Here is a 25837-nt window from a genome sequence, read left to right as displayed (position 1 = left end):
TTAACAGAGCAGCCTTCTGGTATCGCACCCACAAGGGCCTTTGGGAGGGGATATTTACATAGCTATATTGAGTTGTTTTATAAAACCATCTGGCGAGCTAAGGTGTTGGTGACAGACATTGGATTGATGTCTCAGGTAATAATTTTGCAGTTGCCTGGTGTGGTGGTTAATTTTGTGTGTCAACATTATTCTAGATATTTCTGTGCTGCAGGTGTATTTGGGATGAGACTAACATTTAAATTAGTGGACTTGGAGTAAAACAGATTACTTTCTACAGTGTGTGGGACTCATCCAATTAGTTAAAGGCCATAATAGAAAGACTGACCCCCTCTGAGGAAGAGGGAATTCTACCAGCAGACTGCCTTTGGACTGAACCTGCAACTCTTCCCTGAGTCTCCAATCTGATGACCTACTCCATGAGGTTATGGACTCACTGAGCCTCTACAACCATGTGAGCCAGTCCCTTAAAATAAATATCTCTGTCTCTATCTCTCTGTCTCTGTCTCTATCTATCTTGATATCTCTATATATCTATCTATCTACACCCATACACACACACATACACACACATACATCCTGTAGGCTCTATCTAGGTCCTGACTCATACACTTGGAATTCTTCAGGTTACCTGCATAGTGCTGGTTCAGCCTTTCTAATCCACTTTACATAAATGCTGACAGTGTCTGAAGCCTCAAATGTGTACTTGTTACCTCTGTGTTTACCGAATGAAAAATGCCCGAGTGACCCCAGGGAGTGAGGCCCTAAGTGTCTGCTGAGAAAAGGGATGTTGTTTCTTCAAGGGCAGAACTCCCTGTGTTCAAGTGGACCACAAACCACCGAGTCCCATCCCTGCTAGCAGCGGGCTTACTAATTATTACACACCATTTGGTATTTAAAAAATAGTCCTAATAAGGAATACTACCTGACCTACACTAATAAGGAAAAAGTGGGCAGCTCCAAATATTGTCATTATAAAGAAAAATTCTTTCTCTTTCATGTAATGTGAATCTATTTAGTGCTCTATAGATGAGTCATTTTATATTCAAAGAAAGTTCTCTTCCTGTGGCCTTTGTCACCTTGACACTCTTTCCCATAAGATAACAATCAGCCTAGCATAGCAGAAAGCTATAAATCAGAAATCAGGAATTCTCCCTGATCCTGTCATGGGACCAGACTGTGCAACCATAGGCAAGTTGTTTAACCTTTCTGGACCTGTTTCCTGACCAGGAAGAAAGAGATAGACCATATCGTCCCTGAGATCAGTTCTGGCTCTATTATTGTAGAATTTTTTTTATCTCTAAACTTGAGAAAATTGCCTGATTATTTGAGTCTCTGAGGACAGTTTTTATGGGCTAAAGCAACAATAAATTGAAATGTGCCATCAGTTAACTTTCTGGAGAAAATGGAGGTTTCTGTCTTCTAGTATTTCTATACTACTTTTTATTTTTAATGAAAGTATTTTTTTTAACGTGTATTTATTTATTTTGAGAGAGAGAGAGAGCAGGGGAGGGGCAGAGAGAGAGGGAGAGAGAGAATCCCCAGTGGGCATCGTGCTGTCAGCGTGGAACCCGACGTGGGGCTCAGTCTCAGGAACTGTGAGATCGTGACCTGAGCTGAAATCAAGAGTCGGGCACTTCCTCGACTGAGTCACCCAGGCCCCCCAACCTTGTTGGGTTTTAAATGAATCAAAGAGCCTAAAAATCTTGCATTTTGAAGTATCAGACATTTAAGCATCTGTAGGAGGCTGGGGCCAGTCAGGAGAGAGAAACCACAGAGCAGTTGAAACAGGGGAAGGTTCACAAAAAGTATTAACCGTGATAAGAGAGTAAGCATAACATACATGAGAATTCCGGAGCTGAAGGAGAATAGCCAAGGAAGGGGTTCAAATCTCAGTGGAGAAGTTACAGTCAGCCCAGCAAAATGCATAGAAGCTCACTGGTTTGGCCAGGCCAGAACCGGTCTGGAGTTGCTTGGGCAAGCAACCGGCCACTGTCCAGAGCTCGAGTGGCAGCATGTGGTCAGCAGTGGTGTCACAGGCGTCAGTGGGAACCAGGCATTAGCGGGGGTAGGAAGCCTTCTTGGCTAGGTAAGCCTCACATCTCTGTGAGAGGCTCAGTGAGTCCATTTCCTATGGGGCACATTCGGAGCTGAGAGACAATAAACTCATCAATGATACAGGGTCTGTCAAGCTTAAATGTCATTTATCCATTTCCTGCCACTCCTTCTTGGAACCTCTCTGAAAAATCATTCCCTCTTTTGGACCTTGGTGCCCTCACATGACTTTTGGACAATTACCAGCTGCTTCTTTGTCTGGAGACAAAGCTCTATGTACCTGGTCTGTCCGTGGGGGGGGGGGGGGGGGCTTAAATCAGCAATTCTCAAACGTTGTTAGTGGCCTCTTGGGGTCGTTGAGGCTCTTTCGGGGATTCTGGGAGGTCACGACTATTTTCAAAGTAACAGAATTTCTCCCTGAGGTTGAAATTTCATGAGTAAAAGCTACTAGTGCTTGAGCAAAAATCAAGGCAGGGGTACAAACAGTGTTAGGAGTCACGTGGGTGCAGAAAAAAAAAAAGAGTCTCATTTATGAATGTCCTTGATGAAGCAGTAAAAAGTATATAACGTAATAAAGTCTCAACCCTTGGGTACATGTCTTTTAAACGTTCTGGCTGATGAAATTGGAAATGCACATAAAGCCGCTGGGCTGTGTGCCGAAGCACAACGGTCCTCTAAGGAATAGCACTTTCGTGATTGAGTTGTGAACCGAACCAGCCGCTTCTTTCACGGAACAGAGATTTTACTCGAAAGAGCAAGTGGCGGACAAACTGGCTCCTCAGGCTTGGTGTTTCCCAGACGTTCTCTGGAAAATCAATGAAACGAGCCTGTCATTTCGAGGATAACAACTGACAGTATTTCTTGCCAGTGATAAAACACAAGCTTTCGAGAGAACAGTAGACTACTGGAAAACCGATAACCTGCTACCACGCACTTGACCACTTCTCTTAAACTTCTCCGATGAGCTCAGTGGTGATATTACTGAATGAAATATTTTGACATTGTGTGATGAAACGTATCAGCATTTGGAAGATCTGCATAACTCGGTGAAATGCTGTTTTCCAAATGACGAATTTGTGATGTTAAAAAATCATTCATGGGTGAAAGATCCATTCATAGTGCGAGACAGATGAATGGGGTTTAGTGGAACAGAAGAACTTCATTGATAGGGTTTCAAATTCCACCTATCAACTCGGTTTTAAGAAACTATCACTCGAGTTTCGGTATGGCATTAAAGAAAAATGCCCACAATTATCTGAAAAAGCTATTAGATTACTCCTCCTGTCTCCAACTACATATCTGAGTGAGGCCAGATTTTCGTTTTATACTTCAACCAAAAACAAAAGATTGCAGAAGCCAGCTTCTATTAAGTCAGACATGAAAGATTTTGCAAAAATATAAAACAATGCTGCTCTTCTCACTCAATTTCTTTTCTTAAAAAATACTTCCTTTATATTAAAATATGTTATTTATTTTAACATACAGTATGTTTCTTATTATTACTGTTATGTTTAAATCAATAAGTATTTAAAATGTTTTTTAGCTTTCATTTATAATACAGTAAATACAAAAGCTCTTTGGGATTCTCAACAATCTTTAAAAGCATCTAAGAGTTCTGAGATCATTGGGGCACCTGGGTGGCTCAGTTGGTTAAGCATTCGACTTCGGCTCAGGTCATGGTCTCAAGACTCGTGAGTTCCAGCCCTGCGTGGGGCTCTGCACTGACAGCTCGGAACCTGGAGCTTGCTTCGGATTCTGTGTCTCCCTCTCTCTCTGCCCCTCCCCCACTCACCCGCTGTCTCTCTCAAAAATATAGAAGTATTTAAAAAATTATTTTAAAAAGAGTTCTGAGACCACAATGTTTGAGAATTGCTATCTTCAATAAATCTCCACTAGTCACTTGAATTTATAAAACTATAGGAATTTGTGAGTGCAGCGGTGAAGGCGGAGAGGAAGGTGGCTGCATTACTCAAGGTCACACAGCAAATTAGAGGCAGAGATGGGTTTAGAACAATGATCTCCTGCTATAGTGTGTTATACAGCCCGAACTTCTTTCTCAGGACACTCTTCAGAGTTCCAACATCAGAATTTTGAGCTACTCAAGCCATAAAAAGGGAGTAGTACCACCCTCCCCTCAACATGCAGCCACTTCTTGTTGCTGAGGACAAAGTAAATAAAACATGGCCCATGTTTTGGGAGGACCCAAGCTCACCATTTACAGGGAGTGACTATATGAAAGGCAATGTCTCATAGTGTATAATATGACCTACCTGGCACATAAAATAATGCATATTCATACAACCTACATAATTACATTATACGGTTATTATCTTATGCGATATTAGGTATTATGTAAGTTCTATTATATATAGCATATAATATAGTAGAGTGTAACTTATAGTAAATACATTCACTATAGGAAATGGGAAGTACTTTGGGGTCATAGTTGGCTGGTGATTTTGTGCATGTGCACTAGGCTCATGGCAAAGCAGAATTGTGAGGGGTGCCTGGGTGGCTCAGTCGGTTAGGTGTCCGACTTAGGCTCAGGTCGTGATCTCACAGTTTGTGAACTCGAGCCCCGTGTCGGCCTCTGTGCTGACAGCTCAGAACCTGGAGCCTGCTCCGGATTCTGTGTCTCCCTCTCTCTCTGTCTCTCTCAAAAATCAATGATACATTTAAAAAAAATTCAAAGCAGAATTGTGAACTTGGGAAGATTGCCGTCAGTGGTACCCTGTTCTCCTGACACTTTCTGGCTTGCACTGGTTTCCTAGGCTTTCATAACAAATTACCGTAAACTGGGTGGCTTTTCACACACAGAAATTCTTTCTGGAGGCTAGAGGTTTGAAATCGAGGTGTCAGCAAGGTCACATGCTCTCCAAAGGCTCTAGGGAAGGATTCTCTTCCTCATCTCTTCTAGCTTCTGGTGTTTCTGGCAATCCTTGGTTGTTCCTTGGCTTGTAGATGAGGGACTCCAATTTCTACCTCTGTCTCCACATGAAGTCTTCCCTTGCATATCTTGTGGCCAAATTGTTCTCTTCTTATAAGGACATAAGTCATATTTAGAGCCCGCCCTAATCCAATATGACCTCATCTTAGCTTAATTTCCTCTTGTAGAGACCCTATCTCCAAATAAGGTCACACTTACAGGTTTTGGAAGGACACAGATTCAGTGTGTGTGTGGGGGGCATTATTTAACTTACTACACTGCTTTTGTGCCTGCCTTCTGCCCTCATTGTTCAGAGCCTCTTTGGGCCATCCATCACATTTTCCCTCACACTTTTCAGGGCCTGGAGTCCATTGAGTTTCACCTGGCTGTTCCCTGTTTGTGTTTTGCGTGGTTGCCACAAGTTCCCTTCATTGAACCCATGAGTTTAACCACGGTTTATGTGGACTGCATAACTGGTGAGCTGCCAAGGAGGAAAGGGAGAAGCTGAACAAGTCAGTAGGAAAACAGAAACAACAACAATAACAACAACAAAGACGAATACCCGGATTGAAACACGGGCTAAGAACTTGCATAGACATTTCTCCAAAGGAGATCCAGATAGCCAACCGGTATATGAAAAAATCTCAGTGTCACTCATCATCAGGGAAACGCAAATCAAACTCACAGCGAGATATCCCCTCACATCAGTTAGGATGGCTATCATCAAAAAAACCCACTGACCCAACCAGCATTGCGGAAGATGCGGAGAAATCGGGACATAAGCGTGCTGTTGGTGGGAGTGCATTTGGAGAAGCCACAGTGGAAACCAGTATGGGGTTCCTCCAAAAACTAAAAATAGAACTGCCTATGATCCAGCAGTCTCCCTTCTGGATATTTATCCAGAAGAATCGAAACCGGGATCTTGAAGAGATAGTAGAACACCTTTGTCTTCAGGGCAGCACTGTTCACAACACGCAAGAGGTGGAAAGAGTCTAAATGCCCACGGACAGATGAATGCCTAAAGAAACTGTGAAGTCTATTTTAAGAGGCCTTGAAATAGAAGGAAGTTCAGAAAACTTGACACCAGGGAGGAATCTCAAGGACATAAGGCTAAGCGAGTTAAGTCAATCACAGAAAGGCACCTACTTGCATGATTTCATTCCTGTGAGGTCACGAAAATGGTAAACATCATAGAATCAAAGCGAGGAGCTGCGGTTGTCAGGGCCCAGGGTGGGGGAGAGGGAGACGAGGAGGTGCTATTCAACAGGAATAAAGTTTCAGGTGAGCAAGATCAATGAGCTCTGGAACTCTGCTGTGCAATGCCGTGCCTGTAGTCAACAGTAATGTATTGTCCGCTGGGTGTCTTAGGGGCTAGATCTCGTGTTCGGTGTTCTTCCCACAAGAAAGGAGAAGAAAAGAGAGGGAAAAAAAAGAAAAAGAAAGAGGAAGCTGAGAATCCTCCCATGTTGTGTTTATTGCTCCTTTGGCAGTTTTCATTTACCGGAACCAGTATCATCGTTTAGGACAATAGTGAAAATGGGGGGATCTGCGAAGGCCAGGACCCTGTGCACCCTCCAGCACAGCTGCGTGCACGCGGACTGAAGGGTGGGGTGTGTGCGTACAGCCTGATCACTGTCACCTGCAGCTCTGTGACCTGGGGCCACCCTGTTAACCTTGTCTGGGTCTTCAGATTGGACCACAGGCGTGGCGGCAGGAGCCCTGCATCTGGAGCCAGATGGCCTGGGTTCAATCCAGGGACCCTTAGGCCAGTTATTTCCTCTCTGTGCCTCAGTTTCCACATCTTGCAAAAGATGATAATATCCCACTACATAGGCTTCTCATGAGAAATAACTGAATTCATATTATACGTGAAGCATTTCGAATAGTGCCCGACAACGCAGACATCAGTTGTTCCCATTACATGAGTTTTCTGTCCAGCCAATAAGAATTCCAATATTTTACTGGTTCCTCCTTCAATTCCCTGTCATTGCCCCTCCCCACGCCCACCAGAGCTAAAACAGGTGACAGTATATGGATATGACTTTTGGTTTTGTTTTTTAATTCTTGTCACTTATAGTGTAACCGGCCCTAGGGAACAGTTCCTTTGTCAGGATGTCTTAAAGGACCAGGAACCAGGTACCCGTTGAGTGAGTGCTTCCTGGGAAGGTCTTAGGGGGCTGACATCATAAACGCAAGTTAGCAAACCAAGCTGTTATTAAATTCACCGTTGCCTGTCGGAGTGTGGCTTTATCGGTAACTTTAGCTCTGTGGGTAGGTGTGGCGCCCACGCCGTGCCCTCCCACCTTTCAGATTTTTGAATAACGCAGCCCATGGTGTCTCAGCTGCTCGGGAGTGGGTCCGTTTCCAGCACCAAGGAAAAGTGAGAACTGAATAGGGATGGGGCTTTTGGTGTCGTTAAGAGAGAGGTAAAATAACTGTAATTTCATAGCAATTACCTACAACCAACACCGTCAAAGGCGCCAGTTTTCCGCGATAAACCTGAGCCTCTGCTGGGAGCAGTTTGCGAGGCAGAAATAAGCACACAATTAGGCTCTCATGTATGAAAGACGGCGTCACCCCCTCCCCACCCAAATGCCACAGCTGAACAGACCTCAAAGGGGAAAATTCGCGTTGCATTTTGGGAGTGCATTTTTTTTTCTCCCTCCCTTAGAAAAAAGTCTTAATAAGCCCCCATCCCGGGACCTTTGGATTGTTTGCAGCTTTGCCGGGAAGCCCGGGGGCCTTCACTCCCCTGGCCCTCCCTGTCCTTGGAGGAAGGCACTCCAGCCACCTCTTGGGGCCGTGGTTTCCAAGGCGGCTGCTAGCAAACTGGAGTGAGTGGGTGATTCCCCCTCTAGGCACCAGGTGTCAGGGCCCCATAAACCACTCGGTGGAAACGAATCACACAGGGATCGGCTCCCCGACCTTTTTGTTTGTTCATGGATGTGCTGAAAATGAATTCCGTATAACATTCACGTCTCTGTAGCCCGCTCAGAAATAAAGCGAAACTTGCCTTTCAGTTGATTAAAAAACAAAAACAAAAAAGCCACGCTATTTTGAGGAAGGTACTGAGAAAGGGACATCTAGTGAGCAGAATTATGCAAACACTCAGTAATGCTGTTATTATCATTATACAGTAAAACCTTGGTTTGCGAGCCTAATTCGTTCCAGAAACACCCTTGTATATCAAAGCAAACTTCCCCATAAGAAATAATGGAAACTCAGATGATTGGTTCCACAACCCAAAAATATTTGTATAAGAACGATTACAATACTGTAATATAATACAAAATAATAAAGAAAATACCAAATATAAAGAAAAATAAACAAATTGACCTGCGCTTACCTTTGAAAACCTTCTTGGCGGGTGTGAGGGAGATAAGAGAGAGGAGGGTTACTGTGTAGGACGTCTTTCACTATCACTAATGGAATCACTGCTATCTATTGGCTCAATGGAATATTTTTCTGCATGGGGGCCATTGTATACGCTCACTTGGATGTAGACTACAATACAGTATTAATAAACACTTGTCATATACTGTATTTAATGTAACTGGCAATCAGGCAGCAGAGGAAAGGGGCTATATCCGCAGGCAGCCTGACCTACAATGAAGCAAAACATTCCTGAGCTTCCTCTTGTGTAGAAACGCAAAGAACCGTGCATAGGTGCTTTGAAGTGACAGAACATACACTAGTGCCAGTTGGGGGCACCTTCCAACGTTCTGAAACATGACTGATTTTCTGCCACACGCTGGCCTGAGACTGAGCATCCGAGCATGGGAGCCGATCACCCACAATCCTGCAACGAGAGAAAGAGACAGAGAGAACCACAGGCTCAGTTGTGATCATGTGACGTTCAGCATCACGTACTACTTGTATGGCAAGACATCACTCATTTATCAAGTTAAAATGTATTAGAAATGTTTGCTCGTCTTGCAGAACATACTCACAGAACAGGTTACTTGCCATCCAAGGTTTTACTGTATATGTGTTCCTGCCTTATCCGCCAGCCAACTCCACAGAAGGCCATAAGCTCCTTGACCAAATGCATTTTTTAATCTCCTGTGTAATTTTCTCCAGTGCCTTGCACATAATCGAGGGCCAATATACAGTTATTGAGTAAAAGAATAGTTTAACAAGCGAATGGCTTCTTGATACTGAGGTAAAGAACCAGTACTAAGGGGGCTATTGATTAAAATTTTGAGTCTGCTGTCTGGATGTAAAGAGATGGGTTGAAGTCTGAGGTACTTGTACTCATGACATACCATGGAGCAACGACCAAAGGACAGAACAGAGTAAACCAGGGAGGAACATAGTTGGGTTCGGTATAGCCAGAGAAAAGTATTTCTAATTGTTAGAAGTACCCTCAGAATGGACTGCTTTGAGAGATATAAATTGTTGGTGAGTGGAGATATTCAAACATGAACTAGATGATGACTTGGGGGGACAGAAGTTGGTGATCTAACATCATTTATATTAGACTATGTGATGTTGAAGGTCTCCCTTTACCCTGAGATGGTTCTATGGTTTCAGAAATTTATGAGTACATACTTGCCATACTGGGAACTCAAATTCAGTTCAGTCCGTATTGATTGAGTCCTTACCGTGTGCCAGGCATTGCCCTGCAAAGATATTAGGAAGACAACAGTAAGATAGGGCAACTGCCCTTTGAAGTTAGACTGGTCATGGCTTTAGTAAGTCCTCTGTATATTCCTTCTTGCTAACACGTACATGCCGATTCAAGACTCTGGTTCTCTTCTTTCTAGGCTGGAATCGATGGGGAAAGCATTGGCAACTGTCCCTTCTCTCAGCGTCTCTTTATGATCCTGTGGCTGAAAGGAGTTGTGTTCAACGTCACCACCGTGGATCTGAAAAGGTAAAAAAATGCTGTATTAATGAGGGGTACCTTTGGCTGCAGGACCAGAGATCTTTCTCTGAAGGGGGGGGGGGGGCACAGCTTGCCCATGGCTCCCAGCAGCCTCCTGCTCCCACCTCATTGGCCAGACGGTGTCTCAGGACCCTCCCCCACTTACAGGAGAGACACCCGGGACTGCACATTTCTCTGCCCAAATTAACAAGATTTGAGTAGCAAGAAGGAAGGAATGGATATTGGATGTGCAACTGTGAGTGGCACGGAGATGGGCACGCATATCTAAAAATCCAGGAGTCAACCATTCCAGTAGTGTTAGTGCCCCATCCTGGGGGACCCTAGCAGGACTTCAGGTGTAAGGCGCTGAATTTCCAGGGGGTGTTGGGATCTGACCATTTCCTCTGCTTTGTCCCCAGTTTTAGAATTCCTTAGTGTGAGCCTTCTGGACCATAGGGTGGGACGGAGAGTCACTCGTGCAGTTTTAATGGTTGTTAAAAATACCAGGCATCATTCACTATCTGGAGCCACACGCATTTCAGTCTTACATCCTGTTTCCTGTCTTCCGCCTGTCCTATCAGTGAGCTCAAGGCTCACTCTCTGAGCATTTATCATCCACCTCTACCTTCTTCCCTGGCCAGTTTAGCATATTCTCCATGTTGCTTTTGTGTAAATTATTCTATACCCAGAACCCTACCATCTAGAAATATCTAGAGATATTTCCATTTGCATTTTCTAGTATCACTTTAAAATTGAGGGGCGCCTGGGCGGCTTAGTCGCTTGAGCATCCAACTTCAGCTCAGGTTTGTGAGATCGAGCCCCATGTCAGGCTGTGTGCTGACAGTGTGGAGCCTGCTTCATATTCTCTCTCTCTCTGTCTCTCTGTCTCTCTCTCTCTCTCTCTCTCTGTCTCGGGCCCTCCCCTGCTCAAGCACTCTCTCTTTCTCTCAAAAATAAACGAACATTAAAAGATAAATAAATAAATAAAATCTATGTGTCAAAAATTGTTATCTGTCGTTCCTCCTTCGAGTTGGGCTCCCCTCCTGAATTCCTGGGTTCTTCCGTTGTCTAAGCACTGGAGAGTTTCCAGCTCCCTTCTTTTGCCACCTCCATTGTCAATCAGTTGTCAAAGGCAAGGCATTGTCCCTCTGTGCTGTTGCTCACCTTGGGGCCTTCTCATCTGCTCCCAAAGCCCAAAGCAGTGGTTCCGGTCCCACCACTGCCAGCCCGACTGTTTCTTTGTTCTTCCAACTGGACTTCTCCCTTCCGGGTTCTCTTTTTTTCTGATCCATCCTGTATATTATCCGAATCTTATTCTTCCCCAGTTAGTTCTTTAATCATGTGGCTCCCCCACTCAGAAAACCTTCTGATCCTTCCCATCATCTGCGGAATAAATGTAGCTGCAGCTCTCTGTCTAATCTTCGGCCCTTCCCAACGTTGTTTCCCGATGCTTCTCTCCGTGGCCTCTCCATCTCTGTCAGGTTGGACTGCCTTTTGCCCTGTCCCCTCTGGCCTCCAGTCCCTGGCTAGCATGTTTCCTCGGCCTCCTGGAAGCTCTCCTGCCTTCCTGAATGGACAGACTGGTGTTCAGCCCCCCTCCCCCGGATTATCATCTGCGAAAGTGCACTTGCAGGTTTGGCTGGGGATCAGAATGGGAAAGGAAGCCACCTCAAGCATTCCTCAGATGCTTATATTGCTGTCTCATATCTGTTATCTGACCCTGCCAACACCCACTGAGGTAGGCCAGGCAATATCAGAACTCCAGTCCAAAAGATACGGAAACTTTCTTACTGCAAAAAAAAAAAAAAAAAAAAAAAAAGGAAAGAAACAAGAGACAAAGAAAGAAAACATGTATATAGCAAAGAGTTAAGGACCTTTTAAATGTATGATACAGTGAATATTACTTTCTTGTCCTGGCACCACCAGTTATCGGCTGAGTGACCTTGAGCAAGGCCCTTCATTTCTCTGAGCTTCCGTTTCCTCATCTGTACAATAGGGATAAGAGCACTGCCTTGTATAGGGTAACTGTGAGGATGTAGTGAGGCAGGCCATGGAAAGCATTTACATCCACTATTGTGCCTGGCTCGTATCAGGAGCAACACCCACAGACTGTTCTTAGCATCGTTCCTTCCCTTGTGGAACTGATGATGCAGTCAGAAAAAGAGGGCTGATCTATATTAAATAGGCCATAAATTAGACTTGGTGACATGGAATTAAATGCTAATGTTGAGTGTCATCCATAAATGCTGAAGAGGGTCAACAAAGACAGAGGACCGTAACTGACCAGCAGGTCACTGGCCAAGTCCACCTGAACAGTGACAGCTATAGGCAGCACTCCTTAGCGATGCCAGACGCCAGAGGCCATTGTTCTCTCCAGTCACAGGAAAAAAAAAATAATTTCTGTGTCTTTAAAATTTTTTTTAATGTTTATTTATTTTTGAGAGAAAGAGAGAGAGAGAGAGAGAGAGACAGAGCGTGAGCAGGGGAGGGGCAGAGAGAGAGGGAGACACAGAATCCGAAGCAGGCTCCAGGCTCCGAGCTGTCAGCACAGAGTCCGACGCGGGGCTCGAACTCACAAACCGCAAGAGCATGACCTGAGCCAAGGTAGGACGCTCAACCCCCTGAGCCACCCAGGCTCCCCAGTTTCTGTATCCTTAAGCCACAGAGAGGTAGTGGCTGACAAATACAATGGGTATAGATTTCCCCTCCCATCTGAGGAACCCAAGCATTTTCTGCCTGTGTCAGCTCTGGAGAACAGGAGGAGCAGGTAAAGAATGTCCTCTCATTGTCCAGATGAGGGACACGCACCAAGTAAACAAAGGGACCAAGTAGATGAGATTTTAAAAATACTTCTGGTCGCAGCCGCCTTAAGGAGTTCCAAGTGTCACACAATGCAGCTGGAGAGGATGTGTGTTTGGGCAATGATATGGGAGTAGCACCCTAATTGAAATTCTTCCCGTCCCCTCCCAAACTGATTACGCCCGCCAGGAATTTGTTTCATTACAGACTCCTCTTCGCCCTTGTGTACTTTTCTTCTGTTCTTCCCTCTCGTGTTTTCCACTCCCGACTCCCACATGTGTTGTGTGCTCTGCGGGAGCATTTGGGGTGACTCGGATGTTCAGCCCTGCGCAGGGAAGTGTCTTTTGTTGTCCCTCCCCTCCCTTACTGTTTCCTTGCCTCATGCCCACCCCACCCACCACCCCCTGCATCGACGGGTCCTCCTCCCTCACTTGCATTTCCGCCAGCTGGTGGAAGCATGGAAACACGCCCTTGGCACCATCAGGGCCCCCGGGCCAGCCCAAGGCCACTTTCTCTCCTGTGGCCCATATCCTTAATGGTGCAGAAGATCTTTCTTAGCATAAAAGTGTGATTGGATTCATTAATTTTTAAAATGCTAAAGCTTGGGATTCTGTACAGTGCATTTTTGTTAAGCTGAGGGGTGAAGGAACTTTTGAAAGCAAAGCCCAGCCTCTGCCCTGGGTGTTAACATCTTGGCGCTCATTTAGACGGCCACCTGCCATTCCTTTCTGATTTTTCGGTAGGACTCAGTTCCTTCAGCTTGACTTACTCTCGTGACTTCCACCCAACAGACTCGCTGTCACACCACATCCCTTCAGAGCTGTCTCCACCCTCCCTTGCCCTACACCCCCCACCACACGTCTGTTCTGCCCACAGAAAGGCTGGACGGCCCAGGGAGTGTCGTTGACAAGTCGCAGGTTGCCCCGAAGGTGAGGCGCCCTGATGTAAGCCATCTCCTGAATCTCGATCTCTCTGCAGAAAGCCAGCCGACCTGCACAACCTGGCCCCTGGCACGCATCCGCCCTTCCTGACTTTCAACGGGGACGTGAAGACGGACGTCAATAAGATTGAGGAATTCCTGGAGGAGACCTTGACTCCTGAAAAGTAATGAGCTGCTAATTTCCGAAGCTGATGACGGGCCGGGGTGGGTCTGTGTTGGAACTAGAAAAAGCACGGCGTTAGCTTTGAGGAGGCAGATGTTCAGCGGAGCCGCATCAATCCAGAGCCTAGGACCCTCTTTTCAACCCCAGAGGGCTACCAATCTCAAAACCGCTCCACAAAGTCCAACTCCAAGGGTGGATACCCCTGTGAACAGGATATGCCTCCTAAGGAGAGCGCCGGGAAGGGTGTCCCCCCTGTCGCCCTAAGTGAGTCCTCTCCAGTTGAAGGGTGTCCCTCTCCGTCCCCCTAAATGAGTCCTCTCCAGTTCACTTTGCCTGAAAGACCCCTAACTGAGGGCAAAGGCTCCCCCATTTTAGAACGAGAGCTGGGAGGCTGACAAAATGTGAATAAGCCAGGAGAGCGGTAACCCCGTGACTTAAAACCACACCCAAGTATGAATAGGAGTCACAAACCTGACGAGGTCTGGTTGGAGCCCACGTTCAAGGATTAAAAAAGACTGACTCCTCTTCTTTAATCTTTTTTTTTTTTTTTTTTTTTTTGAGAGGGAGAGAGAGTGAGGAAGGGGCAGAGAGAGAGAGAGAGAATCTCAAGTAAGCTGTATAGCTCTATGCTGTCCGCACATAGCCCGACGTGGCCTCGAACTCACAAACCATGAGATCACCACCTAAGCTGCAAGGCAAGAGTCAGATGCTTAACCCGCTAAGCCACCAGTGCCCCTAGACTGACCCCTGGTCTGAAGTCAGCCCCAGGGGACAAGGTAAGGAGGAGATCAGAGGGCTGACTGTAGGCTTGGGTAGACAAGCTGTAAAAGAGGAATAAAGGAAGGAAGGTGAATTCTGAAAATCGATGGGAACTAGACTTGTTGGCTATACTTCATTGTAATCAGGGATTCAAACAATCACACAGTTTTCTTTTAACTAGAAAAAGATTTCTATAGGCAAGGCACAGACTCCATCCTGTAGGACAGCCACTGAGAAGTTTGAAGCGAAAGTGGTTGGAGCCCATTTTCAGGCTTACGTCGGGGCTGGGGAGACAGGAGGGCAGAGGATGGAAAAGCTGGAGGTGGAGAAATCAATTAGGAGGAGCTACTTGGTATCAGCCCATGGAAGACAGACCAGGTGGCTGAGCTAAGGCAGAGGCAGTGAACTGGGGACAGAGAGGTATGAAGGACCTCAGTATTTACTTAGCACATAAAATAACTGGGATTTGACCACTGGAAATCACCATCTTGCATTTATTTTAAAGTTGTATTTATTTATCAATACTTGTATAGCCCTAACTGTGTGCCCTGCGAGATGGATGCTACAGTTGCCTCATTTTTTTAAGTGTATTTAGAGAAAGAGAGACAGAGACAGAGAGCTTTTGCACAAGCGAACGAGTGGGGGAGGGGCAGAGAGAGAGGGAGGGAGACAATCCCAAGCAGGCTCGTCTCACGACCCTGAGATCATGACCTGAGCTGGAATCAAGAGTTGGACTCTTAACTGACTTGAACCACCCCGGCGCCCCACCAGTCGCCTCATTTTACATTTGGGGAAACTGAGGCATAGAGAGGTTGAGTAACTTGCCTAAGGTCACGCATCTAACAAGTCACTGTTAAATTAAAACTCCCAGTCACGCTCTGAATAAGCCTTAACATTTCTACATTCCTCCTAAACGGTGTTCTTTGTCATTCACGTTGGGACAGTTGATTTTCACGATGAGAGCGGAAAGCTGCCTCAAGCCCATTGGAAGCAGCTGAGTGTAGACTTTGAATGAGCTCATTAATTAAATCAGCCATACCCCCCTTCTCAGGACACCAGCCAGCCACTTTGCTGAAAGGGGCCCGAGAGGGCTCAGGGGCCACCCCCCTCCCTCGGGCCTCCCATCTCCTCGCTGGTGCTGGTTTGAAATCCCACATGAGACAATACATGCTGTTTGCAATAACTAGACAGGGTTTAGACTTTGCATGGGAGACCCAGGAGGGGATGTCCAGGGCGAAGCTATTTTCTTTGGGAAGTGAGACCCACACTCAGGAGTGACCACTTGCGTCAAGGCCAGTGGGGAACGCGAAATGGAAGCGGTGGGGAGCAGCGGGTCCTACTGGGTCCTCGGCCAGGCCCGCGGGTGGAGGTATGCAGCGCTGGGCTGGGCCCGCGGGGGGCTGCGGCTTGCTCTCCTGGTTCAGTCGTGCGCTGTGACCCCCTCGGATGTTCCCTTTCGGTGTGAAAGGATGACCCGAGGGCCCCTCCTGCACTAGATGCTCACCTTAGCCAGGGTCCCTCCGCCTCAACCGGCTGTGCCTTTCTCCAGGCTGTTTCTCTTACTCAGGGGTCTCCTGTCTACATCCATAGTGGCACCAACGGGGCCCATAAGACCCCCGGAGTTACACTCTTCCAGTGCACGTGTACATTCTTCCACAGGAGGACCATCATCAGATTCGTCATCGTTTCATCCTTCTAAAAAATTTCCATGATCCAACTAGAGCTAAGCGGGGTTGGACGCAGACACTGCCTCCTCTCTTCCCTGTCCACCCCCATTACCTGTCCGGAGTTCTGCTTGCTCCATGCTGTTTTGTGCGTCAGAGATGCAACAACCCACCACACCCAAGTAGCGGAAACTCTAAACTGTTACAATGCCTGTCTCTCGAGCTCCACCAAGACGGAGGCCGTAGCGATGAGACCATCAACCCCTCCAGAGCCCCGAAGAGTGGTCCTTTAGATGCCTTTCTATGGGTTAGACGGGGGCAGATGCCCCAGTTACCTTCCATTAAATGCCACCTAGCCGGGACCGTCGGCACCACAAAGGGAGACCTGCTATTCTAACCCACAACAAGCCGCAAGCCCCTGCTGGCTTCCCCGCTGCCTGGATCTGGGAGGCCCCAGGAGAAGTGCAGCCTGCCCCTCTGATTCTCTAGGGGCAGCAAACCCCCCGTAACTGTTCACTGAATGCCGCTCTGCCATGTGTTTTTCATCACACCACTGTTTGTAAAAGCTGCCAGAGAGCCAAGGCATTGTGGTAGCCTTTTTCCCCTTAGCTTTATTTTTTAAAGGAAAAAAACCGCATGCAAACACTCCAACCATTTTTTTTTTTTTTTAAATCATATTTGGTATTTGGTCCCACAAAGCATTTGGTGTCAAAAGGAATTCAGGAAGTCTCCAGTAGTTTCTAAATGAGACTCACTTCCATTTCTTCCCAAAGACCGGCCCAGTTAATGCTCAACAGGGAAGCCCCGGGATTAGCGTTGGCGATTGCTGTCGAGGCATGCTGGGCCTCACCTCTCACCTCTGTAGAATGGCCAGGATTCAGAGGATCCAGAACTGAGAGGCAGGAGACCAGACTCTAGCCACCTGTCTATAGGGCTTGTTTGTATGGCCTTGGGCAAGCCTGTCTCCCATTTTCTCACAAGGGGGTGAAACTACATAGTCTCAAAAATGCCTTTCAGCAGAAGCTCTGTGATCCCATGAGGGTCTCAAAGCGCTTTACCTGAGCTGGTTATAACCCTAGTGCATAGATGGCTGTGCTAAGAGGTCAGGAGGGGAAACAGATAACGGAACATGGCGTAGTATGTGGTCAGTCAACTAGCAAGAACGCGTTGGGTGTAAGCAGGATTTGGAACATTGCCAGAATTGGGAAACACTCCGAATTCATGAGTTTAAGAAGTGTTGAGGGATCTCTCACAACAGTGTAAAACAAGAGTGCTTTTCTCAACCCTCTGGGAAGTAGAGAAGCAGCCTCAGTACCAACACAGATGGCACGGTGGCCAGGAGGATGGGCTTTGGGGTCAGAGGGACTTGCGTTCTAATCCACACCACTGGGTTGTGCCACACTGCAGTAACAGATTAGCCACAAAATCTCTGTAGCTGAGCAGAGTGCAGTTTATTCCTCACTCCAGCAAAGTCCGAGGGGGCAGTATGGCCCCCTTCCATATTGTAGCCTTTGGAGTACGGGACCTCCAAGGCTCCTTCAGCAGAGAAGAAGTAAGAAGGTTCCTACCAAATGTTTTATTTATTTTTTATTATTATTTTCTAACGTTTATTTATTTTTGAGACAGAGAGAGACGGAGCATGAATGGGGGAGGGTCAGAAAGAGAGAGGGAGACACAGAATCGGAAACAGGCTCCAGGCTCTGAGCTGTCAGCACAGAGCCCGACGCAAGGCTCGAACTCACGGACCGCAAGATCATGACCTGAGCCGAAGTCGGACGCTTAACCGACTGAGCCACCCAGGCACCCCCTTACCAAATGTTTGTAAAAGCCATGGTCGTGAGTGGTTACATCACTTACCCTCTCATCCTATTGGCCAGAATCCAGTCACATGGCCCCAATCTGCCTGAGAGGTAGAAGCTGGGAAATGCAGAGAAGCGTGTGGATATTTAATCTTTCATTCTCAAATCTCTAAACTATGATCGTAATGTTGATTCTCATGGGGCTATCATCGAAGATAATACTTCTTAGCCTAGTGCCTGACATTGAGTAAGAGCTCATTAAATGGCCTCTTGAAGCATTAGAAAGAGAAGCCAGTCTCCCTTTTTGGTGACTGTTTTCCAGATGCAATCATAAGGACCTTTGTCTCAAAACCACAGATCCCAAGGGATGTCTTTTAATGACTAAGCCAGACCCTGTGTACCGCTAAAAATCATTTGCTAATTAGCAAGAGACAAGACAAGCCAGCACACAAAGATCAGAAGAATCAGAAGCATTAACCTGTTTCTCAAGTGAGGATTTGGTGAGGTGAGGAAGCAGAAATAAAGGGAAAGGGAGAGAGGAGGTCCATCCCCTTTTAAGCTGATTAGAAAAAGGACGGTCAACACTCAACTGTCAGGAGAGACCCTAGAATCAGCTAAGGCCTCTTCATGAGGGCAGGAGAATTGTCTTTCTTTCTCCAGTGTATCCCCAACCCCAGGGACAGACAGGGCCTGCTGGATGCTTAACGCATGTTGGTTTTATTGTATGGGCCCCTTTTGCTCAGTGGCATGGTCGTCTCTGAAGTGAGATGTCAGTTGGGATCCTAAGCTAGTCATAGCGCATATATATATATATATATATATATATATATATTTATAGCATATATATATATTTTTTTTCCCACTAATATGTACAAAAAATTTTTTCTTATGAGAAGCCAACTGTTTTACATCCCAGAATGAAACTTAAGTGCTTGTCTGAGATGATGCATTTGAAATACGATCTCTTAAAAATAGAATGGAGAGAAATTGTCATCAGTTAGAGCAGGTATCAGCAAACTTGTCTGTAAAAGGCTAGATACTAAGTCTTTTTGGCTTTAGGGGCCATAGAGTCTGTGTCACAATCCTGCTGTTGTGGAGTGAAAACAGCCACAGACAACATGAAATGAACGGACGTGGCTATGTTCTGATAGAGCTTAGGAACGCGGAAATACTATTTTTCATATTATTTTCACATGTCACAAGATACTGTCCTCCTTTTGATTTTTTTCAGTCATTTAAAAATGTTAAAAACTATCCTTAGCTCATGAGAGGTATATAAACAGATATTGGGCTGAGTTTGGCACATGGGCTGTAGTTTACTAACCCCAGAGTTAGAGCAATTCATCATCTCTGATTGTCGTTAGACCACATCACAACCTTCAAAGATGCTTCTATGAATGAAACACTATTTCTTACTTAGCCTTTTAGAGAAACAGAATGTATTCTGTAGCCAGCCCACTTCTATGCATATACAAAATATGGTATAAATATGGAGCTGCATTGAATGTACTTAACATCCTGGATAGTAGCCTTCTCAAGTCTAGTTACCGAAATCGGTGAGATTAATATTTGGATACACATTTCTCACAAAGACAAACTTCAAATGGGACAGTAAGCTATGCAGTAAAATCTCAGTAAATCATAGTACTTAGAAAACTGGACAGTATTACCACCATGGCCCTTTGTTATCTGTCTTAGATTTGGTTCTATCTACCCATGTTGGGCCCACGCTGATTGTGAAGAAATGGTCACATTGTTTCAAGTCTGACCGAATGATGGCATAAAGCAAAGTAAAACAACAAATCCAAACAAATAGTCCACTGAAAATGCATTTTCCAGGCCCTTCTCTCTTTACCTTATCAAGCAAAAACAAAGAGCCCTTGGTAGTTATTAATTATAAAGGCAATCAATTCTTTTTTTTTTTTCTTTCAGGATCCCAAATAATGTTTTTTAAATATAATTTATTGTCACTTGGGCCAACATACAGTGTATATGGTGTGCTCTTGGTTTCGGGGGTGGATTCCCGTGATTCATCGCTTACATACAACACCCAATAAGGCAATCAGTTCTAAGGGCATGCCAGATTCCACATCCAAAGGCCAGAATAGGGAAGGTTGATCCTAAGTTCAGTATCTTGGATTACCTAGCATCTTGCAGGAAACGGTGTTGTGCCCGCAGTTATAGCAGATGAATCTGATAATTCCCGGTGTACTCAAGAAGACCTGTGTGCTGAACTTGTTCAGAGCGCCCTCTGCAGGTGAACAGAGAGATTTCATTCATGGTGCTCAGCCAGGCTGGAGGGAGGGCTTTGGGGCTTTAAGGGTAAACAGTAGAGTCCGTGAGAGGCCACAGGACAAGGGCCTGAAGAGCTGGGCTTCCAAAGTGAAACTGCCTGGGTTGGAATCCCAGCTTTGCTACCTAGCCGTGTGACCTCAGGCAAATTGCTTAACTTCTCTGGGCCTCGTTTTTCTCATGTGGAAAATGAGCCCGATAATAGCAAAAGTTTTGTAAAGATAAATGACGAATACACATAAAGGGGCTAGAACAGTGCCTGGCACATAGCAGGCACTCAATACAATGTAGCTTTTGCTGATATCAGAGAAGTGATGTGATTGAATATGAGGAACACTGCTCCAGGGGCAGGCCAGATTCTCAGGGTCCCCCAACCATTTATTATCCATGGGCCCTTATAATGGCCATTTTACCTCTCTGGTCTCTGGTTGCTTTCCCTGTAAAATGAGGACCATAATGCCTTCTGTATCTGCCTGATGGCAGAGGGCTGGACCCAGTGACCTTCTGAGGACTCTTCTGATAGCAATATCTGAGATTAAACAGCCGCCTAGCATGGCCCAAGAGTGGACGGTCTTACCTAATGGGCCATTTGAGGAGTGGAAGGAAGGAAGGAAGGAAGGGGAGAGAGAGAGAGAGCGAGAGAGGGAGAGGGAAAGAAAAAGAAAAAAAGAAAAAGAAAGAAAAGAAAGAGAGAAGAAGAAAGAAAGACTTCCCCTCCCTCCCTCCCTCCTCTCCGCGCTCCTCCCCCTCCTTTTCCCTTCCTCCTTCCTTCCCCTCTCCCCTTCTTTCTTCCTTCCCTTCCTTCCTCCCTTCCTTCCGTCCTTCCCTTTGCCCCCCCCTCTCCCCAAGTAATTTTTAGAGACTTTTTGGTTCATTACTTAAAACATTAAAAGAAATTTAAAAAGCATTTTGCTTTTTAACATGAAGCAAACAGTGAGCAGTAGCCGGCTATTTATGCAGAGATCACAAAGGTCCACATAACTGTGTAAGTACGCATCTGTCCCCCATCTCCGTCCACCCCTGCCTGGTCGCACGCATAAAATGTTTGTGAAATAACATTTCTGAAAAATTGGTCTGAATTGGTCACTTGGATGGTGCTGAGGGGGTCAAAGCCGTGGATTCCCACACAAGCAACCTTACCTCGTCCAGTTTTAGAGCCAATAGAAAACAGTCCTAACTCCGGGCTGCCTCATGTATCCTTCTGTCTTCACATGAAAGACTGTGCAGAGGTGAGAGGCTGGATCATTGCAAATCTGTCTCCATGCCTGGAAATAAAACCACTGAAAACACTTGTGCTGTTGGAGGCTGGTGCTTTCCACATCTTTTTCCCTCACACAAGAAATGTGCGAAGGAAGCACACCTGGGGGGCTCAGTCGGTTAAGTGTCTGACTCTTGAGTTGGGCTCAGGTCGTGATCTCATGGTTCATGAGTTCGAGCCCCTGGTCAGGCTGCATGCTTAGCACAGAGCCTGTGCCTGGGATACTCTCTCTCCCTCCCTCTCTGCCCCAACCCCACCGCTCTCTCTCAAATAAATAAACATTAAAAAAAAAAAAAAAGAAGTGTGTGGGAAGGATATTTCAGAAGAGGACCAATGGTACCCTTTCTTTTGAGAAATGGTTTCCAAGCTTCAGCGGCAAGGTGTTTAGTATCCCCTGGCCCCTGGAATTAATTAGCTCAGTACAGTTAGGATTATCACCACAAGCCTGGCAGTGGCTGGTTATTTTAATATGATTTGGGAAACCTCAAGGACCCCACCTGGTGTAGAGACAAACTCCTCTAGAATTTTGATTAGAGTCCTTTTGTTTGTCCAAACGCTGTTTGGTCATCTCTGTAGAGGGCACCACCCAGGCCCTCTGAAGGGTTTTTCTGGCTCTCTGCCCACAGACTGTGTCCTACCCCCCCCCCCCCCCCCCCAGGCAACTCTCCTAACCTCACTGGCCTCTGTTTTTCTCTCTTTTCTCTGCCCATCTGCCCTATAGGATAGGTGTAAGATCCCCCAAAAGATCTGTAGATCAAACTAGAAACAGGGATGTTGCTAGTCGTTTGGGGTAAAGGAGCTCCAAGTTCTCACTGATTCTAGAACACCATGCCTTCCCTTCCAGGTACCCCAAACTGGCTGCGAAACACCGGGAATCCAACACGGCAGGCATCGACATCTTCTCCAAGTTCTCTGCTTACATCAAAAACACAAAGCAGCAAAACAATGCTGGTGAGTGGCTCCCTTCCACCCAGAGCCCCTGGCAGCAGTGACCCCTGCCCAGGGCACCTCAGGTACTTAGGCCAGAGAAGCACCTGGAACCCATGCGACTTGCTGTTCGCCCACACCTGTGTCCCCTGTGACAAGGGGCTGTAGATCCTTCTCTTTGTCTAGTGCAAGAGAACGGCCCGTGGCCCTTTCTGCTGAATTTGGAGGGAGGGATGCACTTTGTGTTCTGAGCGTGCCTTACTGCACATCATAATGGTCTGCACAGAAGGTTCCTGCCTCGGCCATACCACTGTCCGTTTGTGCCACATTCATAACCCTGCCTGTGTTCTCAGGAGGCCCTGATTGGAGCCACATATTCCAACTTCCTTCCAGTCCCTGAAAGCTTGCTCAAGGAAGGAGTTGTGCAGAGGCCATGGTGGGACGGCAAGCAGAGCCTTGCCCTACCGCAAGTGCAGAGGGTGCTGGGGAAGCCACATCTCAAGACCTGGTTCATCCTCCATCTGGCCTTGGCTACAGAGCCCAGGACTAGTTTTCTTATGAGGCCTTCTCGGAGGGGTCTGGGCGCCTCATTTAAGCTCAGTGCATTTTAAGTCCCTCATTTGGCCTTTCCTTTAAGAACTCGCCGAAGCAATTTGAATAGAACTCACACTGAGCGCGGGTAACACTTGAAGAACTGTGATAGGCCCCGGGAGGAAAAAGAAGAAGGATGAGAAAGTTCGCTTGCCTTCAAGGGGGAAAAGGAGCACCTTAAGGGTGGGAGCCTGGAGCCCAGCACAGAGCCAAACAGAGCAGGGGCTTCATGAATCTTTGTGAATGAGTGGCCATCAGAGTAACACACAGTGGACCCAAGCAAGGTGGGAAATGCTAGACGCTTTAGGAGATCAGAGGAGAAAGACATCTTTGGGGACAAGGTGACCAGGAGGGGCAGCCATGCATGCAGGGAAAGGGAAGAACATTTTGGCAGGAACAGAGTTGGTGCCGCGGAAAGTAAATATTTTGGTTAACAGTTACTGAGGACCTGGGTGGTAACAGGCACAGACTAGATTCTAGGAAAACGAGAAACGGATACTTTCCCCGTCTTGAAAACCTGGCTGGTGCAGAAGAAAAGGCTTAAATTCACAAAAAGCCAAAGAGCAAGAAAAGAGGCAAGGGAGTCTGAAGAGCTCATTAGCTGCCATGGGGAAGGGGAAGCAATATTTGCCAGAGGGGTTCCGAGCAGGAAGAATGTACCCCAGGGCCTTTGAGAAAGCTGCTTTGAAGGGGTTTCCCCTGGGTCTTGAAGGTTAAGGGGGAGTCAGTTGGCTGTGACTATAGGGAGGAGGTGATGGGGAGCTGGGAAAGTGCCAGTGACAGAGACTGGGGAGGGTGGCCAGAGCCTGAAGCGTCAGCCCGGGAGGTTGGGTTTTATCCTGTGGGCCACGCCAGCCATTAGAGGTGCGTGAAGAGGCGCCATAAGGAGAGTGGCCTACGGGGAGAAGAGGAAGAAGAAGGGATGTGGAGATATTTTAAACATGCTCCGTGCTCTTGCTTGGTTGAGGCCCTATTTGGAAATGGGATCTGCGCAGATATCATTAGTTAAGGGTCTCGAGATGAGATCATCCTGGGTTTATCGTGGTCCCTAAATCCAACCACTGGCGTCCTTGTAAGAAGGGGAGAGGGCACACAGAGAGCAGGGGGGTGGTTCCTGTGAACGTGGTGCAGAGATTGGAGTGCTGTGGCCAGGAGCCAAGGACGCCTTGGGCCACCACAGCCTGAAAGAGGCAGGAAAGGACTCTCTCCCCCAGCCCGCCCCAGAGCCCTGTGAGGGAGTGTGGCCTTGCTGACACCTTGATGGTGGACTTCTGGTCTCTAAAAGTGGGTGAACAGATTTCTGGTGTGGTAAGCCGCCCACTTTGTGGTGCTCTGTTGAGGGCATGAATGTGGCCCCTCGCGGCCGTGTGTGCGAGGGCAGGCCGGGCTTGCCTGGCTGGGGACCCGAGACAAATGAGCCGACCAGTGGTTCGTGCTTGTCCCCCCCCCCCCCCCCCCCCCCCCCCCCGGCCAGGACTGGCTCTCAGCTCTCAGCTCCGGTTTGCAGATTCTACATCCAGGGCCCTTTCCTCTCAGCCACAAATACCTTCCTTCATACTTGTCAAAGCACCCTCGGGAGGATTCTCTCATCTGAGCCCTCCAGATTTTTCAAGTTACAAACAGTATTTACATATTCTCCATATTTACAGTTCTTCTATCCCCAAACCCAGAGCAGCAGTTTCCACTGAACATCACGTATCAATTTCTTACAAACTCAACAGTCTCCAATTTTCATTGTTTCCACTTCTTCTCTTTCACCCTGTTTTTCTCTGGGTCGGGTTTTGCCCTCCTGACTCCTTCTCCCCCTGACTCATTTGCGCATTTCAGGGCTCCGGCATTTCTGCTGTCCCAGGGAGCCCATCCCCTTCATGGCCCTTTGTGCCGGTCTCTTCTCCTGCCTTGAGCTAGATGCCACGCATTTGTTCCTCCCCTGTCACCATAGCTTGGCCACCCCCACCCCTGCCCTTTTCCTTTCTTTTTCCTTCCCTCCACCCTTATCCCCGAGTTACGGTCTACTGGGTCCAAAAGTTCTGAGGCTTAGCAAGCCAGAAGCCAAGGCAGAGAGTAACGCCATGGTCCACCCCATGCGGCCCCTTAACCTGGAAGACAGTCCACACCCCTCTCTGCTTTATCCCAGCTGTGGCAGGCAGCCCCTCGTGACAACTTCAGCAAGAGACCCCCGGCTTCCTCCGACATGCCTTCCTATACCGCTTTCCCATTTTTCTCTCTGGATCTTCAGCTCTGCATCTATTTCTTCAATGTCCTGTCTTCAGATTGGCCCTTATATGTTTTCAACTTTTTTTTTCTCTTGAAAAAAGCCTTCCCTCCCTCCCCTCTGGCCCACCCAATACTTCTCAGACCCCATATGTACAAGGGCCATGGCTTGTTCCTTTCCTGCCCTCATGACATCAAAGTGTGAAAAAACCCAATACTGTGACATCGTCTGCATGCTGGGTCATCTCTCCACTCCCACGGTGGATACAGGGACTGTCATTCAAAATTTCCCTGTTTCACACAACATTAAAAGTCCCCAGCTACTGAGACCCAGACCCAATCCAGGGGAGCCATCCCCAGCTAGCACACAAGAGAATTCCCCCCAGTTTGTACACACAGTCATTTATTCACTCAACAAACAGATGGCATGGAGTGGCCACAAGTCAAAGCTAATGTTTCAAGAGCTTTTCTTGGGGCCCCTGGGTGGCTCTGTCGGTTGAGCGTCTGACTTCGGCTCAGGTCACGATCTCACGGTCCGTGAGTTCGAGCCCCGCGTCGGGCTCTGGGCTGATGGCTCAGAGCCTGG

General features: G+C 47.0%; 1 protein-coding gene across 2 annotated transcripts in view; it reads left to right on the top strand.

Annotated features, from left to right (window-relative positions):
- The window catches only part of CLIC5 (chloride intracellular channel 5), a 105298-nt gene that overhangs the window by 46160 nt on the left and 33301 nt on the right, over positions 1 to 25837 (top strand). For both annotated transcript variants that reach the window (XR_003968859.1, XM_030315633.1), the window contains exons 2-4: positions 9745 to 9854; positions 13623 to 13748; positions 22364 to 22470. Coding sequence is in view for 1 of the 2 variants with exons in the window: in XM_030315633.1 (XP_030171493.1) it covers positions 9745 to 9854; positions 13623 to 13748; positions 22364 to 22470 (343 nt within the window). In the remaining variant the exon portion in view is untranslated. The remainder of the gene's footprint in view (positions 1 to 9744; positions 9855 to 13622; positions 13749 to 22363; positions 22471 to 25837) is intronic.

The sequence above is a fragment of the Lynx canadensis genome, chromosome B2, assembly GCF_007474595.2.
Source record: "Lynx canadensis isolate LIC74 chromosome B2, mLynCan4.pri.v2, whole genome shotgun sequence".
NCBI classification, from domain to species: Eukaryota; Metazoa; Chordata; class Mammalia; order Carnivora; family Felidae; genus Lynx; species Lynx canadensis.
The sequence above is the reverse complement of the archived record's forward strand: the minus strand, read 5'-3'. Positions and strand labels throughout refer to the sequence as shown.